Consider the following 25,467-nt stretch of genomic DNA (forward strand, 5'->3'; position numbering starts at 1 on the left):
GTGTTAATCAGCTACTCACTTCCCAAAATTCCAAAGTCACAATGGAAATTAGCACCACACACAGAAAAGGGAATGTAAAGTGAGGTTCATCTCCCACTTTTCCAAATTAATAAATGCTAGGCTTCACTAATAAGGTCAGTGTCAACAGGATTTCAGGGCACATCAGGGAAACAACTTTGAAGACCACATTAAAAATGCTCTTTAAAGATGGAAGAATTTAATATTCCAAAATATAGCCCAGAAATTTCCAAGGTCAGGGCTATAAACTAGGGAGATGAACAATAGATGGGAGCCAGTGAAGCAGTAGATGAGAATTCCAGAATGCTAAGAAGAACATTTTCTTGGGTGGACTCTATAATTTGTGGCTTCAATGAAATTTTTGAAACATTCCATTACTATTACAATTCTCACAATTACTAGACAGTTTCTCCCTAAAAGAAACCTGAAGGCTTTATTCTGTTTGTTCACTGCCTGGTAGTAATTTAGAAATACACTAATGTTTCCAACAATTAGGATATTGTTTAAAAACAGACTATTGCACTCTGTTGGAGATATCACTTAGATATATATATTTTTCTATAACTAACAAGCCTATTAATAATTGATGTAAATCACTGTCACATTTACCTACATAATTACATATCATTACATCCATAATGCCTCTCAATTATGCTGCACAGCTATAGACTGTGATAAATGTTTTATACACTAAGTGGTTTCTATACTTGTGCCTGCAACCATGATCTAGGGTCCAAGATGTCTTTGATGGATTTCTGCCTTGCAGCTGGCACTGGCTTGGCTTCAGAATTGGTTTTAGAGTCTACGTGCTCACCATCACTTAAACCATGTTTTGTGGCAGAAAGCAGTTTTTGAGGAGCAGCCATTGGTTTCTGTAGGTGATGCATTAGGCTTGATAATTTGGTTTCCAAAGGTGAGGCCCGAGATACACTAGTTTTTTCCCACTTGCTCATAGCCAGTGGGTCTATGTTGGAATGTGTTTTTAAGCTGAAGGGAGGTTTATCAGAAGGAGGAAGGGGAGCTCGTCTCTTTTTCCTTTTCCCATCCTGTAACTGCTCATTTTCAGGAGATAACACCTTCTTCTGAATGACCATTTGATGATTACCATCAAAGAGTGAGGCCCAGGGAGGTGGTGAGGATTCTTCACACTGACCGATAAGGAACTGTCCATTTGTCTCTTCAATTTTCTTGTGTATTATATCAGTTAAACTTTCAAGTTTCATAGGAGAATCAATGCCTGTAATAATTTTAGGAAAAAATACATGAGAAAATAAAAAATTTGTATTCACTTCTTTAGCTAAATTATTATTTCCTAAACAAATGTGATGGCCTTTTTTGTTGTTGTTAAGTGCAGTCTAGTAGAGTCTGACTCATAATGACTCGGTACAGGGTTTTCCAAGAAACTACAGGTGAGTCTGAACTGCCAACCTTGTGCTTCAAACTGATCTTGCAGTCCAATGTTTATCCTACAGTGTCAAACCAGTAATCCATGCTAGTATAATGGTCATAAAAATTTAGATTAGCATAAGCAATGAAACATTCACTTTGAAAAACAAGTAAATACATCAACAGAAATGAAAATTAGGGTGAGATTCCACAGCTAGGTTGCTCTATCTTCTTTTCATCCTATCTATCCACCCATCCATACAACCACCCACCTACCTACCGACACACACCTAACCAGATGAGTAAGTGAAATCCAGATTTCAAAGGAATGAAGTCATATGAGTACTTCATGGTTCTACAGATTAAGTATTAGATTACTTTTCTTGGAATGAAAACCTACTCTGACTTCTAAGAAAGAGTAGATTTCCTTTTTTATAGAAGGCTGATGTAAAAATCAGGGCTACTGTAACTAGGTGAGAATTGTTTCCTGTAAGTCAACAAAGTCTCTGTTAAAAATGGGATTGGGGGAGGGGGACGAACCAAAAACAGAACACCAAGAATCAGGAAAACAGAGTGAACATGAAAAAACATACTCCCCTCCCCAAACAGACAAACAGATAAAGCTCTGATACCATTCTGCTGACAAGGGTGTGGGTTGGAATTCTGCTTGGGAACAATTAGAAAACAGAGATAAACATCTTTAATAAATGAATCATTGTATATTCGAATGTGTAAATCCAAATGTATCATTTTAAATCTAATAGTACAGGCATATTAGAAGCAAATTACCCTACAAGTCAGCAGTGAGTTGTGCTTGTTCAGAACACATTCACTAAGGCAATCTTACAAAGATAAATAAATGTCCTTCAACATGTGGAAAATGTAATATTAATGAGTCTAGAAATTTCACATTTTCTTAAGTATTAAACAATTTTATTTGGACTGAGATGAAAGCTTCCCTTCATTAATATTCATTTACCAAGATTACTTAAAAACAAATTTGATAAAATGAACAGGACTGTATTTTAGAATCTATAAGCTTACATTTTCAGAATTTTCATCAGCTTCTCAGCTAATATTTATTTCCACTGTACCCTTATTCATTTCGAAGCCTTACATTTTTTGTTTGATGTTAAGCATTCAAACTATGAAAAATGTGTATTCATTAATTTTGTATTAATTCATCTATTAAACATGAATTCCTTCATCTATAATCACAGTCTTTTTTCATTCATTTTGACTGTGCCCAGAAAATTTTAGCATTTTAATGTCATTAGAATAAGCTGCTTGAGTATGGACAATGTTGTTTTTGTTACTCTGCAGCTTACAAAGACAAACCCCACTTACTCATATCATGGTAGACTGAGGTTGCCTCTTTTGTCAAGAACAAAGGTGGTTTCCGTGGTGACATAATCTCAATTTTCATAAGTGCTTCACAACAATGCTTCCATTGGCCTAAGAAAGACAGAAAAGGCAAGCTAATTTAAAACATAAATGTAAAGATATATGTTTAATTTTCAACAGATACAAACACTTTTGGGGTGATTAGAAAAATAACAGTGAATTTATAAGGTATTGTTTAAGCAACTCTCACAAAAATCTAGTCCCAGCTATGATTCAAAGGGCAAGATAAAAATAAAAGTAATTAAAAAAAAAAAATAAGCTGTATGTATGTAGCTGTAAGATATTAAGCTTTCTAGGCTATTAAATACTCTATTTCACTAAATGGTAAAAAAAATAATTACTTTAAAATTTCTAAAATGGTTTGTTTCTCTTAAATATTCAATAAAAACATCCAGGATTTAAGACAGCTGAAAGGTAAAAATCCCCTGCAATATAATTAAAAGAAATAATACAAAAAACAAAAAGTGGTGGTTCTCAAAAATAGTTGTAACTGGAAATTTTCATTAAGAAATAAGAATGTTTATTTAACAATTACGGTCTTTAAGAAGATGATCATACTTTTCAAAATCACAAGATTCTAGAAAAACACTGTATTTTCACTTTGTGAAAGATACTCAAAGAAGCCTATCACAATAAAGACATATTACTTATTAAAATTCTAACCGAGTCTAATTTATTCTAGGAAGACTAGTTTAAAGCCATTATAGATTTAGAAGAAGAAAAAACAGTACTCTCAAACAGTTGGTTTCAACTAGTAAGTTAAACAACGATGGGGAATACAAATTTTCTTTTAAATTATGTTTACCATTTACATTTAAAAACAAAACCCTAATATTTGTTCTCTTGGTTAAGTGTTGAAAATTAATGTTTCGCATACTTATTATGTGACACATGAGAGACAGCTCCTATACTAGATATGTTGTTGTTGTTGTTGTTATGTGCCGTGGAGTTGGTTCCGACTCATAGCGACCCTGTACAGGGTTTCCGAGGCTGTAAATCTTTACGGGAGCAGAAAGCCTCATCTTTCTCCCGCGGAACAGCTGGTAGTTTTGAACTGCTGACCTTGCGGCTCGCAGCCCAATTCATAACCATTACGCTACCAGCTCCTAGTATGTGCCTATATGTAACATATTAGAAGTTATTGAGGTTCCTCAATGACCTATTTATATGAGTAGAGCAGTAAATGTAGTTTGTTCCCTTCTGAACTGACTTGTGGTCTACAATTCTGTCTTTTAAATATGTATCTCAATAGACATATTTAATATCCAACACAATTTTTCATTGTTAAGAAATTAAAGTGTTAATTTTTATGGAGTCCTGGTGTGGCACTGTAGGATAAAGCACTGGACCGCAAGGTCAGTGGTTCAAATTCACCAGTTGCTTCTTGGAAACCCTATACAGGGTCGCTATGAATTGGAACTAACTCAATGACAACAACAATTTTTAGTTAAACTATTTATTTATTTGTGCTGTTTTTAGCCTAATAATTAGTTATAGAAACATATGCATATATTTAAAATTCATCACTTTAAGGAGTAAAGAAACAACAACAAAAACCTTCTTTTATTACAATGCTAAGTGTACAATATACTTATATTAATTTATAATGAAAAATTTCAAATAGCCCACATGGCAACTCATAAAGGGAATAAAAGCCTTAATATAAGTCTTCATAGGTTGCGCTCCAGGATAGAAATTTAGCAGGATCTGAGATCTGATACCTTATTCCTTCCCTCCACTTCCTTTTTTTGACAAATATATAAAAGCTAGATTTTGCTTCATAGGGACAAAACAAAAAACCTTCATCTAATGGCAAAAGAATGACTATTTTAGACTGACAAACATTGCTCTTTCACATTCTTAGACAAATTGTACAGCATTTTCTCTCTATTGCGAGATGAGAGCTTTCATTGTTAAGGTGGTAGCAGCAGAATGCCCATCATGTTGAAATTTGGGATATTAAAGCTACAATATCCTGTGTGTTACTGAAATCAGAGGTGCAAACATGGCATGTTCATTGCATTGGTCAAGACTTCACAACTGAAACATTAATTCTGCCAGTGAATAAATGTGACAGTTGGTATGCTAACATGAAAACAAAGGCTGAGTATGAAATATTAAATGGATATATTTTGCTCACAGAATATATATTGAAGATGTTCCCACAGTACTATGTATTGTTATAATGCCCTCAGTCAAAATGATACATTGGTTAAGCTGCTAATGGGAATCAATATTTATTAAATATTTTTGGGGAAAAAAAAAAATCAATGGTCCAAATTCATTTTTCAATTTTTGTATTTTTGACCCCTCTCTCCTAATAACACCAGCACTTTAGACCAAAGAGAACAAGTGTCACTTCTCTTGTACAGACTTGTTAGTTCTCACATTGAAAATAGCTCTTAATTCCCCACCTCTCCACAATCACCACCTGTAGTTCCCTAGGCTAAAAAACCTCGTTCTCTCAGTGTGTTCTCATGATTTCTACTTATCTCACCTGCCTGGTTTCCAAATTTAAAATGGAACCGAAGACTTGAACATGATCCCAATGTTAATTAATGTTAATCGATGCTGATTCATAAAGACCCTGCATAGGGCTTTCCCAAGAATGGCTGGTGGGTTTGAACTGCCAACTCTGTGGTTAGGAGTCCACTTTTTATCCTATGTACCACACCAGGACTCCAAATAGTAATTATTATTCTTTTATTTTCCCTTTATAATCTTCGATGACTTTCTACCACAGAAGGGTAAAAGATTTTAAAATACAAGTCAATTTTTGTTGTTGTTGTTAGGTGCTGACCCATAGCGACCTTATGCACAGCAGAACGAAACACTGCCTGATCCTGGGCCAACCTCACTACTGTGTCCACGCTTGTGTCCACTGATGCTGTCACTTTGCCAATCCATCTCATTGGGGGGTCTTCCTCTTTTTCTCTGACCCTCCACTTTATCAAACATCATATCCTTCTCCAGTGACTGGTCCCTCCTGACAATATGTCCAAACTATGAGAGACGAAGTTTGGCCATCTTGGTCTCCAAGGAGCACTCTGGCTGCACTTCTTCCAACACAGATCTGTTGGTTCTTTTGGCAGCCCATGGCACTTTCAATACTCCCCTCCAACACCATAACGCAAAAGCATCAGTTCTTCTATGGTCTCCCTTATTCACTCACTGTCCAGCTTTCGCATGCATATGAGGTTATTGAAAATACCATAGCTTGGGTCAGGCACACCTTAGTCCTCAAGCTGACATCTTTGCTCTTCAACACTTTAAAAAGGTCTTGTGCAGCAGGTCTTGTGCCTAATGCAATATGTTGTTTGATTTCTTGACTGCTGCTTCCATGAGTGTTGATAGTTGATCCAAGAATGAAGTCCTTGAAAACTTCAATCTTTTCTCTGTTGATAAGAATGTTGTTTATTGGTCCAGTGGTGAGGATTTTTTCCTTTACATTGAGATGTAATCCATACCGAAGGCTGTGCTCTTTGATCTTCATCAGAAAATGTTTTAATTTTTAGGACAGTTTAAATGCTTCCATCTTTGAGTCATATCTCCAAACACACTGAATGCTAAAGTGTAAATTCCATTGTAAGGACCACTTTAGGTAGACTCTGTACTGTAAACATTAGGTTGTTGTTGTTATGTGCCGTGGAGTCGGCTCTGATTCATAGCGACCCTGTACAGGGTTTCCGAGGCTATAAATCTTTACAGGAGCAGAACGCCTCACCTTTCTCCCGTGGAACCGCTGGTAGTTTCGAACTGCTGACCTTGCAGTTGGCAGACCGACTCGTAGCCAATATGCTACCAGAGCTCCTTGTAAACATTAGGTAGATAGGTGAATTTTAGCCAAGAAGCATTAAACACTGAAGAAACAACCAGACCTGAGAATCCAATTGTTATCACTTTCTTATGACTCTCACAAAAATGTGGTAAGATTCTTATCCTTCCAAACCTCCACATTAGCATGACAAATTATTTCACACAGTGCAGAGAATGAAAGCAGGAGATCATAATCAAGTTGTAGCCTCTATTTCTAACTTCATTTATCCCCTTCCTTCCTGCTTTTATGCATATAAAATATGATAAAATACCAGAATCATTTCTAAAAATAATAGTGTTTTTGTATGACAGGTACTCTAAGTCAGAACATTTAAGAAAGGAGCTAAAATTTTTGCTGTGATCAACAAAATAAGAGAAGTGGCTATCTTATGAGTCACACATGTAAGATCCGAATATTTGTTGAATGCCTAGGGATACTTAAGGAAAACACGTTCTAGGGAATCTAGAATGCCATGGAGGGAAGCCTCTAATTCCCTGCAGTTTTCTCACCTAAAGATCCTAATTTTCTCATCCAGAAGAGTATAGACAGAATGATTCCTACCTCACAGGGTGTTATAATAAGAAATATATGAACATGGCCTAGAGTACTTGTTGTTAAGCACCAACAAAGAGATTCTGACTCAAACCAACCCTATGTACGGTTTCCAAGGATCAGTTAGCAGTCTAGTGCTAACCTTAACACCACGCCAGAACCCCGGAGTTGTTGTTGTTGTTAAGTGCCGTTGAGTCCATTCCAACCCATAGCAACCCTGTAGAGGGTTTCCAAGATGCAGCTGGTGAGCTTGAACCACCAAACTTGCAGGTCAAACTACTTTGCAGTCTGATGCATTAGCTCACAGCACCACACCAGGGCTTGTAACCCCAGAGTAGACTTATAAAAATTAACCTGACAGCTAAATGAAACCAAACCCGACCCATAGCCATTAAGTCTATTCTGACTCACAGTGACCCTTTGTAGGGTTTCTGAGACTGTAAATTGTTCTAGGAGCAGACGGTCTCATCTTTCTCTCTCGAAGAGGCTTGGTGAGTTTGAATTGTCGACCTCACAGTTAGCAGCCCATTCAGTAACCCACAGTACCTAAAGCATTTTAGAAAGGGCTCATAAGCCTTCCTAAAATGTCTATAGAGTATTTTCTATGAGTTATAGGAGTAACTTTTAGCTGTTTGGAAATGGTTGCTTTGAGTTATCAAGGTATTTCTGTACTTTGTGATTTTAAAGACAAACATTCTAATGACATAAAATACTGGTTGGACATAATAATAGATTATGATTATATTATGATTATTTGATTAGAAATAGCCATTATCAATAGCCTATATTTTCAATATGCAATTTTACATGACAAAATAAACTGTAAAGTTTATTGTCAGTACAGAAAAATAACTACTAAAATTTTATTAATTTCCTGTTGAAGTATTTCCTTAACTTGAGAAATAAAATTAGAACCTCACATACTTTACATACTGGAACATGACTGACATTGTTTTTATAATCATACCATCGGATTGTATGAAGACTGAAAAACCATATGTGCAGTTAAAACAAAACAAAACAAAAAACCCAAAAAACTCTTTGGATGATGTCCAAGATGATACTATAATGAATCTGGAGTTAACAGAAGGTTACATAAAAATGAGGCTCCTCTGAAACATTTCAACATTCAGCATCCTGAAGTTTTGTTTTTTTTTTTTACTTCTCAGATGGTTCCTTATCCCTTGGATAAAACACATTATCTAAAGCTGCGTATTTGTTGTTACTAAGTGCCTTCGAGTCAGTTTCGACTTGTCACGGCCCTGTATAGGGCTTTCTGAGGAGTGACTGGCGAGTCTGAACCGCCAACTTTGCAGTTCAGACCAACCCTGTGGTCCAGTGCTTATCCTACAGCGCCACACCAGAATCTAGTATTTTGACACAATGCTATTTGGTAGTTTTGGGGATATCACACACAGAAATAGAAGAAGCGGAAATGCTATGAATTCAAAAGAATACTCTCTCTACTACTGTTGATGTTGTTAAATGCCACTGAGTTGGTTTAGACTCACAGTGATTCTATATAGGGTTTCCTAGGAGCAGCTGGTGGGTTTGAACTGCTGACCTTATGGTTTGCAATCCAGCGCATTAACCCATAGCGCATACCAAGATTCCATACCTACTATAGTCAGTCTATATCTGGGCTGTTGTTGTTGTTAAGTGCTGTGGGGTTGTTCTGGTTCATAGTAACCCAGCATGAGGTTTTCCAAGGATTAGCTGGTGAGCTTCAACCACTGACCTTGCGGTTATAAAAGATACTGCAGCCCAGCACGCTACACTCGACTCAAGTCAGTCTACATGTGGAGGTAGCTGAGAGAGAAAAGCTCAAGTGCTCTGAGAAAAATCATCTTCAACCAAACAGTAAGTAATCCGAATTTCATATTCAGATTGCTGTGTGCATCTGTTCATACTACCTAAACATATTACCTAAAACTCCAAGCATCTACTTACAAAGATCAAAGAAATGCTGCGAGAAGGCTTCCATCCACTTCTGAAGATCTTCTCTACTGTCAGCTGAAAATATCTGTCCAGCACCATGGTTGAGGACAGAGAAATGATGGATTCTTTTCTTGGCATCCTTATCCACTGCCCGGATTCTAGTTTCCTAAAAATTCACACACAATTGCCGTTTTACAAAAGAGTACTTCTGTAATGATCAAACAAATGTTTTATTGCTTAGCAACCATATTTATACCAAGTGTAATTATAACCTTATTGCTGATCATTTGAAATTTGAAATAGCAATTTTGAGAATTTTTAATATTCAAACTAAAGTCTAGGAGGTTGTTTAAAGGAAGTATTTTATATTAAAAAAGCTGAAATAATGTATGTTACAAATAGCAGTTAAACAAATGAAATGACTTAAAACATAGCCTGTTTGATCTCAGTTCAAGTGAGAGCTTGCTGTCTTTTATACACATCTTAGAATTTGCCATAAAACAAGTACAGCATGTCAAAATTGAACTGTATGTTAACTATATTTTCAACAGTAATAATGAAAAAAAAGAATAAGTAAAGGCATGTTTCTTGTTTTAATATTCATGCATGCACTACAATATTATCCGTTTAAGTAGTAAAACCGTAACTTGAGAGTTTACTGCAACAAAACAGTTAGGCTTTCTCATTCACCTTTATTTTATATGCAACATTCATTTACAGAGCTCCTAACTAAAGCTCCATAAAGCACTATAACTCTCACATGCTAGAATTATTTTTTATATGACAAAGCACACTGTAACAAAGGCAAAAGCTTCACTCATGTTTTCTCGACCTTTTTTTCTGCGGGATACTATGTATGACACAGTGACATGTCACAATGTAGCAGAAAGAGGTCTATTTGCAAATTATACAAAGGTTCGGCACGCCATGCCACAGGAGAAGCTAGCTACCACTATAGGTTGTTGTTGTTGTTAAGTGCTGTCGAGTCAATCTTGACCCATAGCCACCTGGTGTAGGATTTCCAAAGAGCAGCTGGTGAGCTTGAACCGCCAAACTTGGAGTTCAAATGGCTTTGCAGTCTGGCGCATTAACCCACAGCGCCACACCAGGACTCCACCACTACAGGTAGTTTAGGCTAAAGAATCTTGTGGGGTGGGGGGTGGGAAGGATTTTGCTAAAACATGTTTTGTTACCTGAGTAATAATTAGTTTTACATTATTTTAGAACAGAACTGTCCAGTGGAGATGTACGAAAAGCCAAATACATATTTCAGACTTTTTGTAGTAGTTACATTAAAAAAAGTAAGAAGAAACTGGTGAAATGCAATTTAATATTTTATTCAATCCAACATACTCAAAATGTTATTTCTTAAAAAGACTAAAAAAGAATGGTTGCTTGTGTTTCACTGCAGTGTAAGCTCCTATTCAATTTCTATGTAAACTGTCAAGTAATATTGGTTATGTTCTTCACAATGTGTAAACATTCTCATCATTCCATCTCAAAGAGATACTTTTAGATTATTTTCATAAATACCTTCCAAATACACACTTAGTTGTAGTTGGTGTTAAGCACTGTAGAGTCGGGTTCTGACCCATAGAGATCTTGCAAAGGCTTCCGAGGAGCAGCTAGGTGAACTTGAACTGCAGGTATCCCGATTCAAGCAGACTTTGTAGTCTAACACAGCACCACACCAGGACTCCTACACACTTAGGAGCACATCTCAATTCAAGTTCTTAAGTGTCTAACAGCCACTTGAGACTAGTGACAACTCTACTGGACAAAGTAGTTCTAGAGGAACATGGTTATGCCTATTGCAATGCAGGCAGAAGACTATTTTGGGTAGTGGTTATAAAAGGTGACCGAGAGACTGCATGTACAATCATACACCAAGATCTACATATCACAGTTACAGTAAAACCTGCGAAAGCTGGAAACTGTGCAAGCAGAAACCTGGTAGAGAAGGAAAACGCAAATGTTTTCAGTGGACAGTGAACAGTGAGTGTAGGAAAAGCGGACGACTGCATCCTGGCAAAGGCCGGTAACTTGTGAGACCATGAAAAACAAGGCAGCCCAGTCCAGCTGTGGCTCTCACAGGTTTTCCTGTATATTGATGAGCATGTGGGTATTAGAGAAGTGTGTTATGAAGAAAAACTGTATAATCCCTGAAAGATGGGTACTTGAAGGCGAGTGGACACCACCTACACTCTATAAGAAGTTCTTTTTTGAAGGAAGAAATTTTTATTCAAAATCTCCTGGGCAAAACTGTATGCTGTATCAAGTTGTAACATAGCTTAGAATATAAGGAATGGCAGCAAGCTTAGAGACAAATGATCTATCCTGTCATTCAAGCAGTACAGGAATATGATTGTCTTCAGTGGATGATAATGGGACTTACGGGCGGCATTTCAATTTTATCATAATAGAGTTTTTTTACATTCCTATGACCTGGTAATAAACCTTGTGAATTAACGCTTGTAAGTAATTATTTGTACAATATAAAAAACGCTGCCCTAAATAGTATGCTTGGAGCCTGAAAGACACAAATAATTGCCTCTTTAAATGTATAGCTTATTATCACTAGCTGAGGATGACTTTAGCTCTAGGTAAAATCATTGCCATGCTAGTCTGTCCAACCAATTGAAAGCTGAATCCTAGTGGAGGTGTGTGTGTGGGGAAGGGGTGGGGAGAGCAACCCTCCAATGCTTTATTTCTTAACAAAGAAATATTCTTGTTACTTAAATTGTGTTTCCCTCTCAATCCATTTTAGTACAAATTTCTAACTGACTTTCTATATAGGATTAAAATGAAGTTAACAATCACGTCATGAAAATGTGACTTTTATAGATGGAAATGTGTATTTGTCATAATGGCAAGGTATTATTTCAAATGAAAACAGCTATATATAAAAAATCTGATGAACCAAATCATTCATATCCTTCAAAGACAATACAATGTAATAATATGCTTACTACTATATACTCCATTAATTCTTATAATCACACATAACTAAAATTTTAAAACAGAATTTATTAAAAGGTACAAAGAAATAAAATATAGAGTAAAACATTGCAATTAATTCTATAGTTTGTCATAATTAATAGGAAACAATTTCTTAAACTAAAAGAATGCATGACAGAAGTGGCAGTAATACATCAAAATGATGAATTCAAAGGAAAGTTTCTTTTAGGTTGCTCATTATTTGGAATTAAAATTGTATTTCACCTCTCTGTTTCTGTGAGTAGTGAAAAAATGACTAGATCAGAAGCAGATTTATGAAATGTTTCATTATTTTACTTTTGATTACATGATCTTTAAAAAAGTCTACTACTTGAAGTGAACACCCTAATACTCAGGGAATTCCTGGGTGGTGCACATGGCTTATGTGCTTTGCTGCTGACTGAAAAATTGGGGCTTTGTGTCCATCCAGAAGGGCCTCAGAAGAAAGGCCTGGCAACCTACATTAGAAACATCAGCTGCTTAAAGTCTTTCAGAGCATAGTTCTACTCTGACACATTCATGGACGGGTCCCCATGAGTCAGGATAAACTCCAAGGCAACTGATTTGATTTTTAGTTCTAGCATGCAGACTATGGTTTCTAAATATTCTTTCCTACTAAGTGAATAAGAGATCCCTGGAAAACTGTCTAATTTCCAGCCGGGATCACAAAACACATAGGATGAATCTAGAACATGTTTTCCTACCAGAAATCAAAGGTTATTAGGGTATGTCAAAGGGATTTCAGAGTCAATTTGAGCCTCCATGAACAACCGCCACTTTTGCCATGACAGGAGAAGAACTGCAGTACCTGGCTACAATTACTGAACATTTTGTTCAAAGATTTCATAGAAGAATTCTCATCAAAAGAGGGAAAATGCAGAACAGAAGTTTACAATCTTAGGATCCTATACTTTCTGGAGTCATGGAGGAAGGATGAAGCTTTGAAACTACATACAGCACTGAGATAATGTTTAAATCTTAAAACAAACTGTCTCCTGAAGTCTCTTCTTGTGGTTAAGTACTGTTGAGTCAGTTCTGACCCATAGCGACCCTATATGGATTTCCAAAGGATAGCTGGTGAGCTTGAACCACTGACCTTGAGGTTCAAACCGACTTTGCAGTCTAGCGCATTAACTCACAGTACCACACCAAGACTCTAAGAACTGTATAATAAGCTAGCTGAATTAGTAAAAACAGTCTGCCTGGAGCATTATGTGCTTTTAAGAACAATCTATGTGGGATCCAATTGACAACTTGAAGGAATAAATAGAAAGTTTAGGGGCAGTGAGTTTAAGCTAATGAGGGAGGAACAACTCCAGAAAGGAAGGTAAGAATGGTTTACACAGCTCGAAGAATGCAATCAACATAACAAAACTGTACATGAAAACGGACCGTTGAACTTGTGTATTTTTGTTGTGTGTATTCTTAACAACAACAGAAAAAGGCATCAATTTCAGGAGGCTTCCACTAGCCAAAGATGAGACCATCTGCGTCTCAATAAGGCTAACAATGGCAGTGGAGTGTTACATAACACTTTTAGATCCATAAATCCATAATGCTATTTACAAAAATAACTCATTGGTCACTTTTGAAGGAAGGGTTCTAGAGAACCACCTCACTGTTTGATAAGCAGTAACTAAACCCAACGAATCAAGCATTTATCCTATCTTTCCTACTAAGACAGGCTAATTATATCTCAGGGTAACCAAACAGCTGATGGAGTAGTGGTTTCCAGCCAAGACAAGGGAACTTAAAAAAAAACTGGAAAAATTCCATTATCTTTTAATTCCATTTTTCCACAAACTTTTTAGAGTCCCCTTGTGCATAAAGACATATTAAACTAGATTCAGTTTGCAATTCTTACTGAAATAAAAGATCTAATCAATGTTACTATCAACAAAAGACCCAGACGTACTATGTTGTCTCCTGACAAAAGCATACAATACTTTCTAAGTAGCGTTCTTACCAACTAACCTGAATCTGATTTACAAAAAAAAAACAAACCAAAAAACAAAACAACCTGAAGATGTAATTAGCAAAATCCAGACTATAGAGAACTCTTTAGGATAAATGATGCAGTTTTTAAACAAATAAATGATAAGAGAAAAAAAGAGACATGGAGGGAGACAGAGGTAGACAGGTATAGAAAGGCAGTGAGAGATTGGTGTTAGGGGCAAAGAGCAAGTTCAAGCCCACAGATTTAATGGACCTACTCTATCAAATCACCCAACTGGAATGCCCTTATTTTCATCTTGATTATCATTTTTTTTAATGTTGAAAAATTATGATATTGGGAAATTAAACACTTTTGATTCTTGATAATATGAAGAGTATAATTAAGTGTGATAAATGGAACACTTATAAAATAAAATGATAAGTTCTCCAGGATTTGCTTCAAAGAAATTCTAGGGAACAACATGTGAGAATATATAGATGGGTCCATTTAGCATTCTCACTATTGATTATCTTGAAACTTTCTATAAAACAAAAAATGAAAGTACAAAACACAGTATAAGGCTACAAGTACCTGCTTTTTATAATGCAAAGATAGTGTTTTGATTTATTTCACACTTATCTTAGGAGCATGTCATAAGATTAAATGAGATTACACCTAAGAAAAATGTCAGGTTCTTTGAAAGCTGGTATGTCTGAAGTCCTGTTAATTAGGGGTAAAGGCAATTAAAATGTTGGTTAAATGCAATCTTCAGATCTTATTTGCTCTAATAATAAAAAAAGTAATATTTTGCAGTACTGTTTGATATAAAGCACATTCATAAACTAAACCAGAATTAGGTATGATTAGTGTAAGTGTGATATAATTATTTTCCATTTATGTCAATAAAATCAGATGCAAACTATAAGGGAAATGCTGTTTAACAAAGTTTATTTTTGCAGTATTTAATAGGGTTGATAGGGTTTAGACATTAAGAAGACTAAAATAATCATAAGAAAAGTCTCTATGCTTCATACTAATTTTGATTTCCAGGTCCATGACACACATATTGGTTAAAAGTAATCTCGATGCAATATAATACAGGTCTCTCATATCAAGTAATACTATTGACCTGTTTAGTACAATTTGCATTATTAATTAAAATGCAGTGATGTATAGTTATCTAAATCAAGAAAAGAACTATTGATTTAAAGGCCCACAGCTCTCTTTCTCACCCTCAACCCCCATTGGCAATGGATAAAGCTTTGGCTAATAAAATGCTTTCTACAACGTACAGGCGATTCAGTGGCTCCAGTTAAGTACCCGTTATTGAGAATGTCTTGCTCAACAACATTCATAGTGAAGCTTTTTTGAAGTTGAAGCAATCACTTTGAAGTAAATCACCCTTTCAAATTTGGATTGAAAAGGGGAGGGGAATAGCTTTTAGGCTTTTCTTCTCTTAATGTGACTATTTCCACAGATGGCTCCCTAAGAAAATTAATGAAGTGACTTAGCTTTACAGGAAATGCCATTTAGAAGGACAAGAATTATAGTTAGAACACAGAACAGATCCTGTGATCAAAAAACAGAACTATCATTTACATACCTCAGCAACTGCAAAATTCATGTGTTCATATAATTGTTAAAGTAGCATTAAGCAACACTGTTATTTTCTAAACCAAGAGAGAAGAAAGATAACCAACAATGAAAGGACCTCTGATTTCTACTTAATGATTAACACTATTAAGAAGAATATAAAAAGATCTTAGGGACTCAGCACTGGAATGATATGAAAGCCTAAAATACAAATACTGTTAAGTTTTATCTGGTGCTTACCTGCTTTACAAATTAAAAATTTACAAATTTTGCATATATCAATGATCCTTTGTTTACTTAAGATTTTATAACACTGATTTTTCACTCTGAAAATTAGTAATTAAAAAACCAAGCATTTATCCTGACTCCATTAAGGGCTGTAACTCATCTCTAGTTTATGAGGAAAAAACAGGTTCTTTATCGAATGATGCTATTCCACGAAAAAGGGCAAAACAATGAGAAACTCGCGTGCAATTGCCAAGGAAACAACCAACACAAGATGTTAACTGTTGAATCTAGTGATGGGTATGTGGGTGAGCATTGTGCCATGTTTTTCAATTCTTCTGTTTAATTAAATAATTTTTTAAGTTGAGAAAAAATGGAACGGTACTTAAGAAATCATTGTGTAACTGTCATGTTTTAGGAACAAATAGAGCTCTTGATTGCAATGGTGACTGAAATACTTTAGTAAGCAAACAAATCTTTTACTGTTAAAATGAAGTCTCCAGGTGAGTGCAAGTGTTCAAAGACAACGTGAAGGAGAAGCAGACACTGCAAAGAGAAGGGTTTCTACAGAGACCACTAACTGTTGCTGTCGAGTCAATTCTAACTCACAGTGATCCTATGAGTTGAGAACAGAAGAGAAATTTTCTCCTGGGTTTCTAAGCCAGCCTCATCTTTCTCCAGCACAGCTGCTAGTGGGTTTGAGCCACGAATTGGTGGCTAGCAGCACAACATTTAAGCCACAGCCCTACGGGGCTCCTCTACAGGGAAAAGGACATGCAAATATTAAGACGGCAAGATCACAAAGTTAGAGGATGGAAGATTTTTGTCATATATTTCACCTTTGAGATCAACAATTAAATTATACTGCCAGTATTAACGCTTACCTCGTGTTTTAAACTTAAGATTCTCTTCTGTACTGTACACAAGAGTCATATACAAAGAAAGAGATTTATATCCTTGGTCCTCAGAGTCAAATACAGCCTACTTTGTCCCCAAGTTAAGGCCAAGCCTATACAAATTACTAGATTAATCATGTTGCTGTGAATTTGTAATGGTCAATTGTGGAACCACCACAGGGATTTCTAACTGTGCTGATTTCAGTCATCTTAATAATGGAATTGATTGACTATGGAATCCCAACCAACTGCCTGACCATCTGCCTTTATTACCACAGGAAAAATGAATCAATTGAAAAAAGGTTAATTCAGTTCGGCCGTGTAAACGATATTGCCACTTTTCTGGAAGGAGACCCTTGTCATTAGACAGGAAATACAGATGCACTAGCTACAATAACACAGGAGTTTCATTATAAGTGTCCTCTTAAATTTCAGTGGTAAAGTTAAACACGTGCCTAAGTCATTGTCTATAGGTCAATTGTGGCTTCAGGCTCAGAATCTCATTTCAAAGAGACTTTTTACTTTCTAAACTCTGATTCAGACTTAGTATGGAGATAGAAGAATGTCTCACTTTTCCTATAAATACAGTCTAGGAATACGTCTCTGAGGAAATGGAAAAACAGCCCATGAATTTTATTTATTTATTTTTCCCACCCATTATGAAAAGAATGAGCTCTGTAATTTACTCACTAGCTAGGCAAGTTCAATCTGATTTCTGAGTCTGTTTCCTCACTTGTAAAATAAGAAGAGAAACAGTTATCAGCATACCTGGCTCAGCTCACCAAAAATGGCTGAGAGAAGGTGAGATAAATACTTTGAAAATTACCCTTAAATAAAAGAAATAAAGTTTTAATCATTTGTTTAAACTATATTTTAATTTGGTTTACCAAATTATATTTTAATATGGTTAGTATAATTGGTCAGGGGGAGAAAAAGAATTAGTAGGATTCTATTTGCATTTGTGAGCTATCCAGCAAAAAATCATGTCACCCACCTAAGCAGAGATTGTGCCAAAAATATTGAACCTGAATCCAATGAAATGACTAGTCAGATTGAGATTTGGGAATGTCCTAAGATAAAAAACTGGCCTAGACTTTGCAAAAATGGCAATGTAATAGAAAAAGGCATATGCATGTGTGAGAGTTGCTGTTTTTGTTAGGTGCTGTAGAGTCGGTGCCAGTTCATAGCAACCTTGTGCACAAGAAAATGAAACACTTGCCCACTCCTGTGCCAACCCTACAATCTTTGCTATCCTTGAGCTCAATGCTGCTACAACTGTGCCAATCCATCTCATTAGGGGTCTTCCTCTTTTTCTCCAGCCCTCCACTTTACCAAGCATGATGCCCTTCATCAGGGACTGGTCCTTCCTGATAATATATCTGAAGTATGAAAGAAGGCTGGCCATCCTAGTTTCTAAAGAGCATTCTGGCTATACTGTTTTCAACACAGATTTGTGTTTATTCTTTGGGCAGTCCATGGTACTTTCAATATTCTACTCCAACACCGTAATTCAAATGCACCAGTTCTCTACGGTCTGCTATATTCATTGTCCAACCTTCACATGCATATGAGGTTATTGAAAATACCATGACTTGCATTAAGCACACCACCTTAGACCTCAAACTGACATTTTTGCTCTTGAACACTTTAAAGAGGTTTTGTACAGCAGATTAGCCCTAGTAAAATATGTTATTTGATTTCTTAGCTGCCACTTCTGTGAGTGTTGATGGCTGATCGGAGCAAGATGAAATCTTTAACAACTTCAATCTTCTCTCCATTCATCTTGATGTTATTGGTCCAATGGTGAGTATTTTTGTTTTCCTTATATTGAGGTGCAACCCATTCTGAAGGCTGTGGTCTTTGATCTTCATCAGTAAGTATTTTAAGTTCTCTTGGCTTTCAGCAAGCAAGGTTGTATCATCCACATGTCACGGGTTCTTAGTGAGTCTTCCTCTAATCCTGAGGCCTCATTCTGCTTCACATAATCTGGCTTCTTGGATTATTTGCTCAGCACACAGAATGAATAAGTATGATGAAAGAATACAATCCTGGCACACATCTTTCCTAATTATAAAACCTTGTTTTGTTCAAACAACCACTTCTTGGTCTATGTACAAGTTCCTCATGAGTACAATTAAGTGTTTGGAACAGTCATTCTCCACAATGTTGTCTATAGCTTGTAATGCTCCACACACTCCTTTAAGTCATCAATAAAGCACTCATACACATCTTTCTGGTATTCTCTGCTTTCAGTTAAGATCTACCTGATGGCAGCAATGATATCCTTTTTTCCAGGTCCTCATCTATATCCAGCTTGAGAATTTGTGGCAGTTCCCTGTGAATGTACAGTTGTAGTTGTCATTGAATTATCTTTAGCAAAATTTTACTTGCATGAAACACTAATGATACTGTCTGATGATCTCCACATTTCATTAAATCAGCTCTCTTTGGAATGGGCACAAATATGGATCTCTTTCAATCAGTTGGCTAGATAGCTGCCTTCCAATTTTCTTGGAACAGATGGGTGAGTGCTGCATCAGTTTGTTGAAAGACTTCAGTTTGTATTCCATCAGTTCCTGGAGTCTTGTTCTTTGTCAATGCCTTCAGTGAACCAGAGACTTCTTCCTTCAGTATCACTGGCTCTTGGTCATATGCTACCTCTTAAAATGGGTGAATATCAAACATTCGATCTTGTTTTGATGCTTTCTGCTTCATTAAATATTTTGTCCAGTCAAGGCTTGAAATTTTTCTTCAGTTCTTTCCGCTTGAGAAATGCTGAGAGTGTTCTACCCTTTTGGTTTCCTAACTCCAGGTCTTTGCATATTTCATTATAACATTTGACTCTGTGTTCTTGAACTGACCTTTGAAATTTTCTGTTCAACTCTTTTACCTTCTTATTTCTTCTACTGCCTTAGCATCTCTACACTGGAGAGCAAGATGCAGAGTCTTCTCAGATATCCATTTTGGTCTTTCCCTGTTTTTTTTTTGTCTTAATGACTTTTTACTTTCTTCCTGTATGATGTTCTTGATGATACCTCACAACTCTTCTGGTTTTTGGTCATTAATGTTTAATGCACCAAGTCTGTTTCTGAGATGATCTCTAAATTCAAGTGGGAAATGTTTAAGGTCATATTTTAGCTCTCATGGACTTGTTTTAATTTTCTCCAGCTTCAGCCTGAACTTGCATCTGCGTAATTGATGGTCTGCTCCACAGTCTGCCCCTGACCTTGTTTTGGCTGATGATATGAAGCTTTTCTACCAACTCTTTCCACAGATGTAGTCAATTTGAATTCTGTGTATTCTGGTGAGGTCCTTTCGTATAGTCGTCTTTTATGTTGTTAAAAAGAAAAAAAAATCACTGGTCTTGCAAAATTGTATCATGTATCATTTTTATTATAAAGGCCATATTTTCCAACAACTGATCATTCCTCTTTGTTTTCAACCTTTGCAATGCAATCCCAGTAATTATCAATATATTCTGATTGTATGTTTGATCAATTTCATACTGAAGAAGTTGGTAGAATTCTTCAGTTTCATCACCACTGGCTTTTGTGGTCGGTGCACAAATTTGAATAGTGGTATTAACTGGTCTTTCTGTAGGCACATGGATATTAACCTATCACAGACAGCTTTGTACTTCAAGAAAGATCTTGAAATGTTCTTTTTAATGGTAACTACAACACCATTCCTTTTAAAAGTGTAAAACCATGCGATTTTCAGATTCAAAATGGTCAAAACCAGTCCATTTCAGCTCACTTTAAATGCCTAGGATATCGATATTTATGTGTTCCATTTAATTTTTGACAACTTTCAATTTTCCTATATTTGTACTTTATACATTCAGTGTTCTGATTATTACTGGATGTGTGCACCCGTTTCCTGTCATTTTGAGTTGTGCCCCATCAGCACATGACGATCTTAAAAGCTTTCCTCCTTTCACATCATCACAGCCAACTCCACTTTGTGGAGGCAGCTCTTCCCCAGTCGTATTATATAAGTGCCTTCCAAGCTGAGGGGTTCATTTTCCTGCACTGTATCTGCCAATATTCTGGGGCTTTTCATCATGTTTCAGTATCCAATATTCTGGTGCTGACAGTATACCACTGCTATTTATAAGGTTTTCAGTGACTAAATATTCAGAAGTAGTCCACCTTTTCTTCTTCCTAGTATTTCTTAATCTGGAAGGTCAGCTGAATTCTGTCCACTCGGGTGACTCTGCTGATATTTGAAGTGCCAGTATCAGAGCTTCCAGAAGTACAGCAACATGTATGTCGCCACAGTACGACAAACTGACAGATGAGTGGTGGGTGTGTGGGAAAGAAGGGCCCAATTTAGATGAAAAGGAATTCTAAGACATGATTCTTTATGGGGCCTGCATCAAGCAATAAACAAAAATAAGGAAGGATATTTTGGAGACAGCTGGGACAATTTTGCTTTTTAGATTAGACAGTAGCATTTTAGTGCTGTTGTTGTTAAGTGACCTTGCAGTTACAATGATCTTATGGTATAGTACTGATTGTATAGCACCACACCAGGTATTATCTTATCAACAACAAATTTCTTAGATGTGATAACAATACGGTTATGAAGGAAAACGGGGCTGTCTTTAGGAGAAACATGATGAAAAATATGCAGAAAATAAATGTTATCCTATTAGGAATTTATGCTCCATTGGTTCAAAATAAATTAAACTATCTAGTCAAAAAGCAAATATGGCCAAATGTTAACAATAGCTAAAGAAACTGGGTGAAGGGTGAGTGTTGATTATTCTAATCTCTCTATTTTCTGTATGCTTGAAATTTTTCAAAGAATAAAGTAAGGAAAGGGGAGGAGAACTAGTGCATAATCAAAACAAAATAAAAAAATAAGAAAATTTTAAAAATTGTCCTTTTATCAGTAATTATTGTTGTTGTTGTTAAGTGCTGTCGAGTCAGTTCCGACCCATAGCGTTTACATATTTTAGAAATCTAATTTTCTAAACCTAAATAAATTCACTATGTTGTTGTTAAGTGCTTTCGAGTTGATTCTGACTCATAAGTGACCCTGTACAGGTCTTCCAAGGAGCAACTAGTTAGCAGTCTAGTGCTTATCCTGCAGCACCACACTAGGACTCTGTAAGGTATATTTATGTTACTCAAGGACAACACTAACCCTCCTTATACACAGAAGAGATAAATTAGGGGAACTTAATTATATGCTGTATAGTCCGGGTGTGGCGCTATGGGTTAATGCACTGGACTGCAAAAGTGGTTTGATCCACAAGGTCAGTGGTTCAAGCTCACCAGCTGTTCCCTGGAAATCCTATACAGGGTTGTTATGAGTCGGAACTGACTCGCTGGCACTTAACAATAACAACAATCATATGCTGTAGTCCAAGTGTGGCCCTGTAGAATAAACACTGGACTGCTAACCACAAAGTTGGCAGTTCAAACCCACCAGGTGCTCCTTGGAAACCCTATACAGGGTCTATGATGGCACTTAACAAAAACAATTATATGCTAAAAGATGTCATTGAAAGATTTCCTTTAAGAGATAAGAGGTGAAATTTCTAAAAGCAGTATGGTGGTGGTGGTTATGTGCCGTGGAGTTGGTTCTGACTCATAGTGACCTTGTGGAGGGTTTCCAAGGCGGGAAATATACATATGGGAGCAAAAAGCCTCATCTTTCTCCTGCAGAACAGCTGGTAGTTTCGAACTGCTAACCATGAGAGGAACAGCACTACTTGTAACCACTATGATAACTGAGCTCCTTACAATGATAGAAATAGGCAAAATATTATTGCTATGAAAGATCACAGAAATTAGCTCAAGTCTTCAAAGATTAGTACCCACATATTTTCAAGAACACAACTAGTATGTAAAAGGGTATACAACTTTATATTCTTCAAAAAAAAATTCAAATACAACTTAGCAAAGGGTTCATATTTTATCATATAAGGTAGCTTCAAAATGTACATGAAAAAAAATTCCTTCTTTATATTCCATTATTACACAAACTTTTTGAAGTCTCCTAAAAAAAACTTCAATTTAACCACCGTAAAGTCAAACAACAGGAAACAATTAGAAAAAAATTATGTTTAGCCCATAGGCATAAAGCACGGTATTCAGGTCTAGAAATTCCATTCAAGGGCTCTAGAGAAGCGACGCTATAAAAACAGTGGTAGTGGGAACTCGCTAATAAACACTCGACAGGGATGACAGATGAAGATAAATTCAGGACAGTAGAATACAGTAAGTCTGCCTTATATTGACAAGGTTTTGTTTTTACAGATTTTTTTGGTGAAAAATAGGTTTTAAATTTTTGTAGCATCCTTTGTACCACAGAAGTACATATATATGCGATAAGATTCTGTAGCTGAGACAGTACCGCTTTGTAAATGCATCGAGAGCACTCAGCTGGTCAATAGAAACATACTGTCAGGCTTCCCTGTGCTGACAGAAGGCTGAACAACTGCCCATCAATCTCATAAGAAATCAGAAAGTATAGTCAGAAAATCTTTCTATTGGTTCATTTACATATCAACTAAAGAGAACAATAGTATAATGTAAAGTATTTTATAATCTTGATTAAGTTAACCTGTAAAAATGCAAAATATCCTCTTAATGCAGAGTTACATTGTCTTAAAAGCTCTTTACTGGTATGGTGGTGGTGGTGGTGATGTGCTGTGAAGTTGGTTCTGACTCATAGCAACTCGGCACAGGGTTTCCAAGGTCGTAAATCTTTATGGGAGCAGAAAGCCTCATCTTTCTCCTGTGGAACCACTGGTAGTTTCGAACTACTGACCCTGAGGTTAGCAGCCCAACTCGTAACCACTATGCTACCAGAGCTCCTTATTTACTGGTCTAGACTTGCCATTTCTAGGCTTCTTAGAAAATACACATATTACCTTTATTAGCCAAGCTCTGAGAGGAAAGAAAAATAGCAGGAACAGATTTAATTACCCTTCTGACTAACTTAAATCTAGCAGCCATTCTCTATTGCTTACAGAGCGGCGATAATGTAAATTGTATCGAAAGGAAAAATGTCATAAAATGTCATGTTTTTATTTTCAAAATAGCATTTTCTTTACCTTATTAATGGGTACTACCAAGGTTGGCTGCACCTTAGCTTCAATTTCTTCTGGGGTGTAAAAGCAAAAGAGTTTGCCCCCTCTTAAAACACAATACAACCTTCTCCAACTAATTAGACCTTCTACAATTTCCTGAAAGAGAGAGAGAGAGAAAAAAGTATCACGTATCAATGTTATCATTACTTTAAAATTTTTTTAAAGTTTTTACTGTGAATTGAGTAACAGTTTACATGGGACATCGGTTTTACACATAATTTTAACACTACATTCAACAACATACTTAAACTCACTTCTAGAATTTTTAAATGGGAGTGAATTACCTATGAATTCACCGTATACTTGAGACAACTGCCCCAAATCAAAGGCTATGTTCGTATCAGAAAAGGCAGGAGTTCTCGAAAGTACTGAGCAAACTGAAGGTAATAATTAGCAAATAAATTTTACAAACACACGTGTGAAATCATAAATCAATTCAATTCTAGGATTCCTGGGGTGGCAGTGTAGGATTAGGGTTGTGAAACACAAGGTCAGCAGTTCTAACCCACTAGCCTCCTCAGAAACCGTATACAGGGTCTCTATGAGTTGGAACCGACTCGACAACAATCAGCAAAAAGAAGACTATTAAAAATCAGCGCGGAGAATTCCATGGAAAATTTTCATGTGACTCAGGAAAATTACAAAAAATAACTCTCTGTTACAAAATATACTTTTCCCTTACTGTTCACAGAACCCTGGAAAATGTTGACTACCATTGTAAGCATTCAAATTTTCTTTCTTCCTAATGGACGAGAAAGCTATTGATTCATTGAAGCTCATAATTAATTATTTACTGGATATAAATAACTATGGTTATAAATAAATCAGGAGTAGGTGGTACAGAGGCAGATTTGGAAGCCCAGAGGCCTGCATTATGCCAAAAGCTGTCTGCTAGAAAGGCCTTCCTGTGAAAGGCGTGCAGCCCCATCAGTTTCCACAAGGAGGCCTCTGTTGTGCTGATGATCTTGTTACTGCTGATAATGAAGCAGTAACTCCTGAGCCATCACAACTGCATCAGACCCCCTTCACCTTGTATCCTTTTCTGACCCGCTTACCCCTCACAGTCTATGTCTGATAACATTTAGAAAACTGACATTTAAAATAGACATTAAGAAGTACTTATCAATATTAGAAGGCCAAACAATTGTCAATATATTACAATTTACATTGGAGTAACAACTGTCGGAGGTTATGAAAAAGTCTTCTAACCTGCTGATTCAGAAATCCTGCAAATGCATTCTCAGCCATGCAAGCTGGCTGGGCAACTAATCGGCAACACATATTACCATATAAGGGAAGCCAGAATGAAGACTCTTCTATTTAAAGGAAAGAGAAAAAAATCAAGTTACAAATTTATGTTTACTTAAGGTCATTATACATTTTAGTTGCTTTTTACTTTTTCTTGCTTTGTACAAGCACATATTTTTAAGTGACATGTATGTAAAGATTTGTCTGACTAAAACATCAGCACTATATTTAATGAGAACATCAAATAAGCAAAAGTAGAAAGAACAGGATGAAATGACACGGATCGTTTATACTACTGCTATCCCTTGAAATGATATGAAACTTTGAAAGAACAGGATGAAATGACACGGAT

The 25,467-nt window shown here is 36.3% G+C and overlaps 1 protein-coding gene across 1 annotated transcript in view; it reads right to left on the reverse strand.

The window, feature by feature from the left end:
• Positions 1–719: 719 nt before the first annotated feature.
• The window catches only part of RTKN2 (rhotekin 2), an 89,235-nt gene continuing 64,487 nt past the window's right edge, over positions 720–25,467 (reverse strand). Inside the window, exons 8-12 of the mRNA XM_006837455.1 lie at positions 25,077–25,183; positions 23,832–23,963; positions 9,128–9,281; positions 2,752–2,859; positions 720–1,255 (exon numbers count right to left, since the gene is read on the reverse strand). Coding sequence (XP_006837518.1) covers positions 720–1,255; positions 2,752–2,859; positions 9,128–9,281; positions 23,832–23,963; positions 25,077–25,183 — 1,037 coding nt within the window. The remainder of the gene's footprint in view (positions 1,256–2,751; positions 2,860–9,127; positions 9,282–23,831; positions 23,964–25,076; positions 25,184–25,467) is intronic.

The sequence above is a fragment of the Chrysochloris asiatica genome, unplaced genomic scaffold (genome assembly GCF_000296735.1).
Source record: "Chrysochloris asiatica unplaced genomic scaffold, ChrAsi1.0 scaffold00020, whole genome shotgun sequence".
Taxonomy (NCBI): domain Eukaryota; kingdom Metazoa; phylum Chordata; class Mammalia; order Afrosoricida; family Chrysochloridae; genus Chrysochloris; species Chrysochloris asiatica.